General features: G+C 45.8%; 1 protein-coding gene across 1 annotated transcript in view; it reads left to right on the top strand.

Moving 5' to 3' along the window:
• CUL2 (cullin 2) overlaps positions 1 to 11702 on the top strand; it is a 95340-nt gene extending 83638 nt beyond the window's left edge. The window contains exon 21 of the mRNA XM_069729686.1: positions 11042 to 11702. Coding sequence (XP_069585787.1) covers positions 11042 to 11173 — 132 coding nt within the window. The 3' untranslated portion in view covers positions 11174 to 11702. The remainder of the gene's footprint in view (positions 1 to 11041) is intronic.
• The last annotated feature ends 347 nt before the right edge of the window (positions 11703 to 12049 follow it).

Below are 12049 nucleotides of genomic sequence, written 5' to 3'. Positions count from 1 at the left end.
ACACAACCGTTTTATTAGACACCACAAAATCAACATAAAAACACTTAAAAATACATAGCAATGTATACTACAACCCTATACATCCTAATAAATATGCAGCAAATATAGAATATACATATTCTGGCCAATGAAAGAACACAACACCATATACTAGCTATAATATATGTGCCAGGGATAAAAGAGATCGGCGTAATGCGTGAATATTGCAATATAAACTATACAAAGCAAAAATACACAGCAGCATAAATGCAATACTGGATCCCCTAGTGAAAATACACCCAAAATGGGCACATAAAATATCGATATATTAGCTATGACACATGAGTGTCCAGGTAATGTTAACTGGATGTTGCCTAGATGGGGTTTGACCTAAATGTAACGATCAACAAATCCCCCATAAAAAATGAAAGTGGCATCGCGCCAGAAGAATACTCAGCTAAGTCTGAAGTGAGCCAGAAAAGAGAGACAGAAAGCCAATAAGGCCGAAATGGTGCTGCCAGACCAAGAGTCATAAAAGACCGGCGTATAATAAGGAGGGGGTGTGAGGAGAGAGCCCCACGCGTATCGCCGCCGCAGCGGCTTCGTCAGGAGAAGTGGGGTAAGTGGTGAATAACATGCATATATATAGAGGCTATAATTACAACAATATCCTACCAGTGTGTCGCTCAGAGGAGGGAGGAGGAGGGCGGAAGTGGCGTGCAGCCGCCGATAAGAGGAGTAAGGCAGAAACAACGGAGGCCTCCGTGGTACAAGACTGGCGCATGCGCAGACGCGGCCCAAGATTAGAGCCGCACTGCGCATGCGCCGGGCACAAATAGCCCATAGAGTGAAAGCAAAGAGCCGGAATGAATACACAGGAAATGTATTGTAAAATGTGATGATAATGGAGGTATGTATATGCCAGACCCCCTCCTTATTATACGCCGGTCTTTTATGACTCTCGGTCTGGCAGCACCATTTCGGCCTTATTGGCTTTCTGGCTCTCTTCTGGCTCACTTCAGACTTAGCTGAGTATTCTTCTAGCGCGATGCCACTTTCATTTTTTATGGGGGATTTGTTGATCGTTACATTTAGGTCAAACCCCATCTAGGCAACATCCAGTTAACATTACCTGGACACTCATGTGTCATAGCTAATATATCGATATTTTATGTGCCCATTTTGGGTGTATTTTCACTAGGGGATCCAGTATTGCATTTATGCTGCTGTGTATTTTTGCTTTGTATAGTTTATATTGCAATATTCACGCATTACGCCCATCTCTTTTATCCCTGGCACATATATTATAGCTAATATATGGTTTTGTGTTCTTTCATTGGCCAGAATATGTATATTCTATATTTGCTGCATATTTATTAGGATGTATAGGGGTGTAGTATACAATATGTATTTTTAAGTGTTATGTTGATTTGTGGTATCTAATAAAACGGTTGTTATTTTTCTACACTATACGGTTGTGCAGGCCTGTTTTAGTCCATTCTATTTCCTTCTTTTTCTTGGTTATAATATAATAGTGGACTTGGCATTGCACCCGGTTTATCATTATCTTTCTTTTACAGCTAGAGTTCACCCTTTTCCTATATCTTGTGTAATTTAAAGGGAGAACATCCTCGTCTTCCTGCCTGCTCCTCCTCTTCTGCTCTGGTCGGACACTTTGTATGCTCTTCCTGTAAATGCAGGCTTCCCTCAGGTCACTCCTCTCCCCTATGTCAGGACTACAGCAAACCCACTGTACCCACCACCCAGGAGCCCCGTTCTGTCACAGGTGAGAGCGAAACCCCTAAGGCTCCGGGCCTTCAAATACAGGCCGCAAAAGATACAGTAGGAGCGCCGGTCTGAGTCCTCTTCCAGTTCCATCTTGCCCCTCGGTCCATCTCGGCGGTCTGCTTCTTCCTGATCCTCTGCTCCTGTGTCAGGCGAGGCGTTTTCAGATGCTCCATCAGAGGACGCTTTGGAGCTGGATTTGGACCAAATCGCTAACATAAGGGATATGGTTCAGAGTCTCATTGGAGCGATCAACCAGACCTTTGGCATCAAAGATACCTCTACGGAATCTGCAGATCAGGCGGTTTCATTTAGACTGTGTAAACCACCTTCCAAGGTCTTTGCTCCTCATTCAGAATTTGAGGAGATTCTGGCCAGGGAAAGGCAGAATCTGACCAGATGCTTTCAAAGAGGGAAGCGCCTTGGCGTGTTATATCCTTTTTCTCGGAGCTCACCGCCAACTGGTTATCTTCTCCCTCCATGGACCCACCAGTTTCTAGACGGTCTACCAACACGGTCCTCCCGCTTACTGATGGAGCATCTTTGAAGGATTCTAATGACAGAATTATAGAATCCTTTGCAAAGTCAGCTTTTGAAGCAGCTGCGTCTACTCTGTCCGGCTTTCGCTTCCACTTGGGTTTCAAAGTCCGTAGCCAAATGGGCCAAACAACTCCGTCAAGGCATTCTGGCCGGAGCTCAGCCAGAACAGCTGGCGGGTCTCGCCAACCAGATTTCTCACTCGGGAGTATTTGGTTTCCGCCTCCCTGGATGCCGCATCTTGCGCAGCTCAGGGTTCCAGTAATTTTGTGGCTGTCTGGCGAATTGTTTGGCTTAAGGCCTGGCAGGCGGACTTGTCGTCAAAGAAGTCCTCCACCGGCCTGCCTTTTTAAGGATCACATCTTTTTTTGGTTCCAGGATGGGCCAAATTATTAAAGATGCCACCGGGGGGCACAAGCTCCCTTCTCCTCTATTCCAAACCTCGCCATCCTTTTCCGAAGTGGCAATTTCGGTCCTTTTGTCATTTCACGGCAGAGTCCTTCTCCCAACAGCAGAGGCAGTCGGCTTGCCAGGATAGGAAGAAGGTCTCCTTTAGGCCAACACCTTCTTAGCGCTCCCGCTACACCCAAGGTAGATCCACCAGGTCTAGACCTGGAAGAAATACCTCAGCATGACTCTCACCTAGACCCCGGCACATCTCTCCGAGACGTCTGGCTCGACTCGGTGGAGGACGCATGGGTCAGGGAGGTTGTATCTTCAGGATACAAAATAGAATTCGTTTCTCAGCCCCGGATCGATTCTTCGAATCCCGCCCTCCAAGAGACCCCGCTCTGGTACCGGGTTTCTTTGCATCCATCGCCTCCCTCCTCAGTTCGGGGGTAATCTTTCCCATTTCTACTCAAACCTGTTTGTGGTGCCGAAAAAGACGGCAGTGTTGTCCCATTCTGGACCTCAAGTTACTGAACAGAAGGGTCCGCCTGCGACATTTTAGGATGGAATCCCTTTGTTCAGTAATCGCTTCCTTGGAGGCTCAGGAATTTCTGTGCTCCATAGACATTCAGGACGCCTATCTTCATGTCCCTATATTCCCGGGACATCACAAATTCCTGCGTTTTGCGGTACATCAAAATTATTTCAAGTTTGCCGTTTGGTCTCGCAACCGCTCCCAGGGTTTTCACAAAGATCATTGCAGCGTTGATGGCCATTTTGAGGATCAGAGGTCTAGTGCTCTTTCCATACCTCGACGACATCCTCATCAAGGCTCCGTCTTTTTCCCAGGCTCACGAAAGTCTGTCCATCTTCCTCGATACCCTGTACCTCTTCGGGTGGCTTGTCAACAGGAAGAAGTCCTGCCTTGTTCTGACTCAGCGCCTCGTGTTTCTAGGCATGCTGTTCGACACCCATCAGTCACGGGTTTTCTTCTCCGAAGAGAAAAGAGCAATTCTCTGGCGGGAAGTTGGCTTGCTTCAGAGCCCTTGGCTTCCGTCCTTCCGATCAGCCATGAAGGTCCTAGGGAGGATGGTGGCAACGTCTGAGGCGATACCCTTCGTTCAATTCCACTCAATACCACTTCAGCAGGCCATCCTTTGGCAGTGGTACAAGTCTGTCTTTTCTCTGGATCGTCCGATTCGGCTCCCATCCCGGGTGAAACGGTCCCTCAATTGGTGGCTGACATCACCCCTCATCTTACAGGGCCAGTCCTTCCTTCTCGTTCACTGGCAGGTGGTGACGACGGACGCCAGCCTTCTCGGCAGTGGATAGGTTTTTCGCCACCTGACTGTCCAGGGTCATTGGTCAGCACAGGAGTCTGTTCTGCGGATCCACGTCCTCGAGATACGGGTCATCTTTCTGTCCCTCCTTCACTGGGAAAGGCTTCTCAAGGGTCTGCCAATCCGAATTCAGACGGAGAATGTCAACCACCATGGAGGGACTCGGCGTTCCTTGGCGTTGGCCGAGGTATCAAAGATCCTCCTTTGGGCAGAGGTGACAGTCCCGGCGATATCCGGGGGGGAATATCCCCGGCGTGGACAACTGGGCAGTCCGTTTTCTCAGCCGCGAGGGTCTCGCAGCAGGGGAATGGTCCCTGCATCAGGAAGTCTTCCATCAGATTTGCATTCAATGGGGAACTCCGGATGTGAACCTCATGGCATCCCAACTGAACAGGAAGGTCCCTCGGTTCGTCTCCAGGTCCCGCGATCCTTTCGCGGTGGGCGCCGATGATCTGGCCATTTTTTGGTCGCAGTTCATGCTTCCCTATCCGTTCCCTCCCCTTCCTCTTCTTCCCAAGCTGTTGAAGAAGATCAAGGCGGAGAGGGTGACAGTCATTCTGATCGCACAGGATTGGCCCAGAAGGTCTTGGTTCGCGGAGATCGTCAACCTTCTCGTGGACGCACCCTGGCGGCTTCCTTACAAATCCGATCTGCTGTCTCAAGGTGCGATCTGCCACCCAAATTCTCGGTCACAGTTTGATAGCGTGGCTGTTGAAACCGCAGTTCTGAAAGCATCTGGTTTTTCAGATCGGGTGATTCACACCATGATCCAGGCTAGGAAGCAGTCCTCCAGGATCTACTATCGAACCTGGAGGGCCTATTTCAACTGGTGCGAGTCCAATCACATCCCACCTATGTCTTTTTCTCTCCCTTCTATTTTGGCGTTTCTCCAGGCGGGACTGGACGCGGGTCTTGCCCTTAGTTCTAAAGGGTCAAGTATCAGCTCTTTCCATTCGTTTTCAGAAGACGTTATCCTCCCGACTAGGGTTGAGCAAAATGGATCGTTCATTTTCAAAAGTTGCCGAGAGAGAGAGCTAAAAAAGTCAAGGTCGCTCAACCCTGCTCCCGACCGCAGGTCAAGACCTTCCATCAGGGAGTAGCGCATGCAGCTCCTCCGTACCGGGCTCCCGTGGATCTCAATCTAGTCCTGGAGGCCCTGAAGGGTTCTCCCTTTGAGCCTCTCTGAGAGGTTTCCCTGTCATTTCTGTCCTGGTAGGCGGCTTTTTCGTGGCCATCACCTACATCCGGCGAGTCTCGGAGTTGGCGGCCCTTTCTTTTCGCCCTCCTTTCTTGGTTCTTCACCAGGATAAGGTGGTCCTGTGGCCTCCGCCTTCCTTATTTCCCAAGGTGGTGTCCACCTTCCACCTAAATGAGGACATTGTTCTACCTTCTTTTTGTCCTGTTCCGACTCATCCTCTGGATTGTTCCCTGAACAAGCTAGACCTGGTCAGGGCAGTGAGGATCTATCTGGCTAGAACGGATTCTTTTCATCATTCCAGATGATATGCGTAGAGGCCTTCCGGCCTCCAAGGCGACTATTGCTCGCTGGATTAGAACAGCAATTTTGGAGGCTTACGGGATCAAGAACAGAGTGCCCCCTCCTAGAACTAAGGCTCACTCTACCCGGGCAGCGGGCGCCTCTTGGGCTGTGCACCACAGGGTTTCCATCCTACAGCTTTGCAAAGCGGCAACCTGGTCTTCTGTCCACATGTTCGCCAAATTTTACTGGGTCCATACCTACGCTTCGGTGGACGCCAGCCTAGGCAGAAGGATTTTGCAGGCGGCAGTGGTGAGATCTCCGACCTGATGGAAGTCTGCTTTTCCCTCCTGAGGGACTGCTTTGGGACGTCCCATGGTTCCTGTGTCCCCCAATGAAGCGATGGAGAAAACAGGATTTTTGGTTGCTTACCGTATAATCTGTTGCTCAGAGCCTTCATTGGGGAACACAACAGCAGACCATGTTGATCTGTTCCTTTGTTTCTGTGTTATATGGTTACAGTTAAGATGTCTGTTTCGTGTTATTTCAATTTGTTGTTTCTCCTACTGCTTTCTCACTGATTATCTTAGTGCCAGTCGGTGGGGTGTACACTGCAGATGAGGAGCTAACTTTTTTGTGCATAGTGTCAGCCTCCTAGTGGCAGCAGCATACACCCATGGCTCCTGTGTCCCCCAATGAAGGCTCCGAGAAACAGAATTTACGGTAAGCAACCAAATATCCAGTTTTTTCTCTGGAGGTGATACTGTAGATTTGTCACTTCTCAGCCTCTTGTATACATCGAGTCCAGACCTCCTGTCTATCTCCAGCAGATATCCTACTTCAATTACCTGTTCACAGCAGGAGGTCACAATTCAATATGAGAGTGTTAAGTCCCTTCTCTGTAGATTGTAGATCTATGACAGTCACCATGGGCCGACAGGTTAGCACACATGTGACTTGTATGGAGCGCTGCAATTATTTCTGTGCTGAATGTTGTAAGTATTAATAAATAAATAAATATATAATTTTTTTTTTTTTATGTACAAAAGAAATAACCATTCATAACTGAACTCTTTGACTTCATATATAAAGTGATTTTTTTCCCGGGAAAAAAATATAATGAAAGAGATAATAATGCCATTATGAGCTGTGCAATACAGAAGGCCGTCCTTGCCACCAAGGGCAGTGAGTGATTGCTTCGCTCGGTGAGATGTTGCCATTTGCACATTACATTGCTTGGCTGTCTTCGCCGTCCTTGGCTGCGTCCGTACATTTCTAGTTTTCCCTTCTTGCATGGCTACACACAGTATAATCAGCGCTCACTTCCCTGCTATTTCCATTTTCCTTCCACCATACCTCACAGATTGCAGGCCGGTAAGTGGTTGCTAGAGATATTTGCATGTGCTGATGCCAATGAAATGCAGATCAAGGAATGAATATACAACTTATTGGCTTCTTCCCAGCAATCCTGGATGTCTAGTTATTTGCGTTTTTAGGTTTTCTTTTTCTGCATATGGAGCTTTTTCCACTAAAATATTTATTCTCCTTGGCTGCTTCTGTCAGTTTCTTGACAAGGATCTGTCAGATCGCAAAGCATATTATGTATTAGTAAATTACCTGTATTCCCCGTGAAACACCAATTCTGTAACCTCCGGTTACCAAACTCTGCCCTGTTCTGTTCCTCTGTTATTACACCTGGAAAAGTATAACATTAAAACAAAGTGGTCCGGGGAGGAAGAAAAGTTCCATAGGGACTTGGCGCTGTAAAATAATAAAGTAAGTGATATTCGCCTACGTGCACCAACCTGGCTCCAGCATAATCTCCTCCATGGTCTACGCGGACACCGGAGGAGATGTCGTCATTGTTCCACCAGGAGCAGGACGGCAGCGCCCTGTGAATAGCAGCAGCACATCATCAGAAGTCACCTGCCGGTGTTGCTGCTAGTGGAACGGTGACTTATTTTTGTGTCCGCTCAGACCACCACAGGGCACCCTGCGCTGGATCTAGGTGGGTGCCTGTTAGTGAATATAACTTTATATTAGAACTTGTATATTATTTTTTATTACACTAAGCCCCTGGGGAGTTTTTGTTTTTACCTGGACAACCCCTTTTAAAGTGTAGCAGTCATTTCAGGTGACTTGTATCCTGCTTTTCTCTCCAGTTTTCCCCTCTGCAGCCTCGGTCTTCATCAACTAGCTTGGATGCAATTGAAAATTGGAGAGCTGTTATGTGCCCCATTCACAGCGCACATAGATATATTCCTGCCCATTTATTTAATAATAATATTCTTTATTTACATAGCGCTAACATATTCCGCAGTGGGTTACACTTACACAGTTTCAAACACAACAGTCATAAGTAACAGTAAAGTTTCTGTGTAGGACATGGTCAAAAGAAACCGGAGCATGGAGGACGTTATAGACCAGTACTGAGTAGTGTAGCTGTGAATTCAGCACTGGAGTAAAGCACACACTTACTAGGGACCCGTTGAAGTGCCACTCTGCACGAAACGGCCGTCGTCCGATCTTTATCCACTCCCTTCCCTGCTTTTTGTACAAAGTCCTAATAAAGTGGTGACTATTTTACCTGGGTAAGTGCGCTCCAATCTTTTTCCTCGTTTTTCCTTTATGAACTCTGTATGCTTTTGTTGGATGCAGCACCCCGTTGGTAATGAAAAGGAAATTATCAGCCATATACGCCCTTTGCATGTGGTTTTTGCTGTTGTGCACATTGGGGTCAGATTATCGGGGCAGTGCGGAAGTAGAACTTTTTTACCCTGTGATTTCAACTTACTAGAAAGCAGCAGCACATTGTCTCTCACTCTGCTCTGCTCCTTTTCCCCTCTCCATGGTTTTCATCATAGACAATCAACAGCTCTAAAGTGATCCCTCAGTGAGGTGACAGTCCCTATTGTTTTAGCCATTTTTTAAAAAACAAATATCTAGGAGGAGGCAAGTGGTGTAGAGACTCGGAGATGGAAGCATATCTCTTATTTATCATTACATTTGTCGGAGGTTTGTCCCTACACACTGACACTGTCGAGTCATTTATGACTATATGGACACTACCATTGCCAGATGGTAACACCCACTTGGCAAATTATATATTTATTTTGGAGAAGGACTAGCATAGGAACAATGCAGAGGTTTAGGAAAAGATGCTTAAAAATATTTATTGAGAAACACAAGTATATGGTGTGAATATTGGGTTATAGAGGGGCTTCTGCCATTCAGGATCCTCCTCAAAAAATATCTCTGACGCTGGATGCAATGCTTATTTTCTCCTGTCATGGTGCCAGTACTGAAACAAAAAAGTAAGATGCAGTTTGATAGATGGGAACCATCACAGAGTACGTCTCGGCACACGGTGCCACCACGGCGCCGCTCCACAGTAACGACTGCCACATATCCCATCACAAAAACATATGTATTCAAGGAAAATGCTTCCGTGTTTAGATATTACGGCTACATGTCCGCTATGGCTGCCCCTGGGGCTCCAGCGGTCACAGGTGCTGAGTAGATCAGTCCCACCCTCCCGATCCCCTGGTACACAGTGGCGGAGAGATTTCTGTCAATAGGAATGTATGCTAGAAGCTGGTTTTCTCACCAGCATTCCAGATATTATGTGGAAGTTCATTATCGAGACTTTTTCTCTTTAGCGATTACATGTGAAAACTTGTTTTTGTCCTTGATGTAAATGACTAATCCTGAGCCGGCCTCTCAGGGCTGCACAGTGCGGTGACACCTCCACTTTAGTAGTCGAAGAATGTCGCTATAGGGCTCAGAAATGGGAAAGTGGAGCCGTGTGTGTCCTGAAGTAGAGTAGGGAGCTGCGGCAGATACGACTCCTCTTGGATGAGATTGCTCCTTGTGACTTGTCCTCTGCGCTCATCTGTGATCACGTGTATCGTGGAGAAGCTGACCTTCTGCGTTCATTACGTAAGCCATCACTCCAATACACTGTGCACAAAGCATCGCTCTCATCAAATATTCACCAGCTGCGTGTCCATGGCCCGTAGCGCACTCATTCCTAGCCGATCGGCACGCAACGCTGTCACTGGCCTGCGCTGGGACTCTGCTCTGTGTAACGCACATAGTGGTTTGATGATATTGTGGTTATATCATGGACGTCATGCACTTGTTTAAGTCATGTTGTAAAAATGGACAGTTCCTGAATTTTTACTTTATCCAAACCTGCTAATATTTGGGTTGAATCCTGAATCTTACCTGCGTTGTTTAAACATGATCTTATGTCTGATTTAAGGAAATTTACAGCAGCAAATATTGATCAGTCACTGGATAGGTGATAAATGTTAGAGCGCATTCACACATCAAAATACCCTGCCCAGCCACTCGTCTCTTGGTACAAACTCATGCATGTCTGAGGCTGATAGTACAGACTCCTTTAACATAAAAAAATATATATTTTACATATATTAGTGCTATTTTATTAAATAAAGTTAATCTAAGCTTCAGTCCACAATCTTCATTCTTTCATTCATGTGCAACCTGATTTTTAGTGTCAGATTTTTCTCTTGTGGGAGTGTCCCTGCCTGTAATACGTGCTTTATCTGAGGTTTGTGTATCCAGGGTGTATCCTGGGTGCTGCTATCTACAGTAGCTCCGATATCGGCACAGCTCACGCCCAGCATTTATTTCCTTTTCATGTACGGTATTTTCCTCACCTGTAGTACTGTGTCTCTTTCCTTCCGGTGATCGTACCTGCTTTCTCACCTGTCCACACTATGGATCTGTGTCCAGCCCCTATCCCTGCTGCTGTACCTAACACTAAGAGAAGGGAGAGCAGAAAGAGCTGTCAGGAGCCAAAGCTTTGATGGATTTGTATCTTTTTTGCAGTTCACTCACCTACTTAAAGCACTTGGCAATACTGCAGCCCCAAATTTTAAATGGTAGAACATTTTTAAGGAAAGCAATTCGGAAAGTTTTTTACCTTGGCATGGTGGAAGTCAACGAACAATTAAAAAACAAATGTATGCAAACTTTTATACTTTAATGGAGTCGATCAGTACTGGACAAACTAAACGTAAACATTTCAGTGCTGTATTTAAAATAAAAACAATATATACATTCCTCCTTCGATGACCACATTCCAGCACTGTCGGCGCTGCTGTTCCCGGTGAGTGACGTGACTTTGTCGTGTGCAGCCAATGAGCTGCCACTCATCAATATTCCATCAGGGCAGATGTCCACTCTATTGGAATAGCTGCCGAGTGGCTGCTCATTGATTGCAGCCGCTACGCTACACACCAATCACATGAGTCTCCTGGAACAGCAGCACTGACCACATTGCGAGAATGGCATCGCTACGGGAAGTTACTGTCCACTGTTTTTATTTTAATTGGTCCTGAATTGATTAAGCTGGGTGCAATCAGCCATTAGTAGACCGCCCCTGTAAGGTGTAGACCAGAAGTCTAGATCCTACCGAACTTCATCTATATTTCTTTTTACAGTGATTGTGGCGAAATGTTTCTTGTTGTCGCGACTGTAATATTCTGTTCCTGTCCTTCCACAGGTCATCAGCCAGTCCCGAGCACGATTTAACCCAAGCATCAGTATGATAAAGAAGTGTATTGAGGTCCTCATAGACAAGCAGTACATAGAGCGCAGCCAAGCGTCAGCAGATGAATACAGCTACGTAGCATGATGGTGTCATCCCGTCGGCGCGTGTAAGAGGAAGTCATCACATCACTGTTCGGTGTTCTCCTGTTGGAAGAAGCTGGCCTTTGCCTCCATACTCTTATCACCTTGGCAGTCCCTTTTTTTCTGCTGTTTACAACATCACCAGTGCCACGTCATGAGCGTCAGTCAAAATGCCTCTAAATATTTCCAGCTCATGCCATTGTAACATTTCTTACAACTCTACTAAAAGGAATGAGTGAAGTATTTCTGGAATGTGGAATTTATTTTTTTTTAACTTGGGTTTTTTTTTTGAGTTGGGTAATTTTGTTTTGGAGTTTTTTTTTTTCTGTCCCTTCACCTTCCTCAACACGATTGCAGTTGTTTTGTTTTTTGTTTTGTTTTTTTTTATGTATCTTAAAGGACCTAAGGTTGAAACTAAATATTGTAATATTAAAAAAACAAATAACCTAATAATTGTATCTACTTTAAAATGTACAAAACAACAAACATGATATCGCTGCTTGTCGGATTAAAAAATAAAGACATGTACCGTGTAGCAAGAGGATTCCCTCCAGGTACCAGGAACGGTCTTTCGATTCGGCTCCTTGCCACTAGGATGCTATTACAAAAAAATCTATATAGATGTACTGCTTGATAGCACTAGCTAGCGCTTATTTTATAAAAAGAAAAAAAAAAAACACCAACCTATTCCTGCAGATTCTTTGGATGCTGTTTTATACCACAAGCCCACTAAAATCTAACCTGCAAATGTAATGGGAGATTTATCTGCTTTATAGAGATTTATCTTCTTTATAAGGCTTTGTGCACACACTGCTTGTGGATGGGGGTAGAGTAATATTGAAATATCTTTTATGTGTGTGCTTGACCTTTCCTTAAATCT

The sequence above is a fragment of the Ranitomeya imitator genome, chromosome 6, assembly GCF_032444005.1.
Source record: "Ranitomeya imitator isolate aRanImi1 chromosome 6, aRanImi1.pri, whole genome shotgun sequence".
Lineage (NCBI taxonomy): Eukaryota > Metazoa > Chordata > Amphibia > Anura > Dendrobatidae > Ranitomeya > Ranitomeya imitator.
The sequence above is the reverse complement of the archived record's forward strand: the minus strand, read 5'-3'. Positions and strand labels throughout refer to the sequence as shown.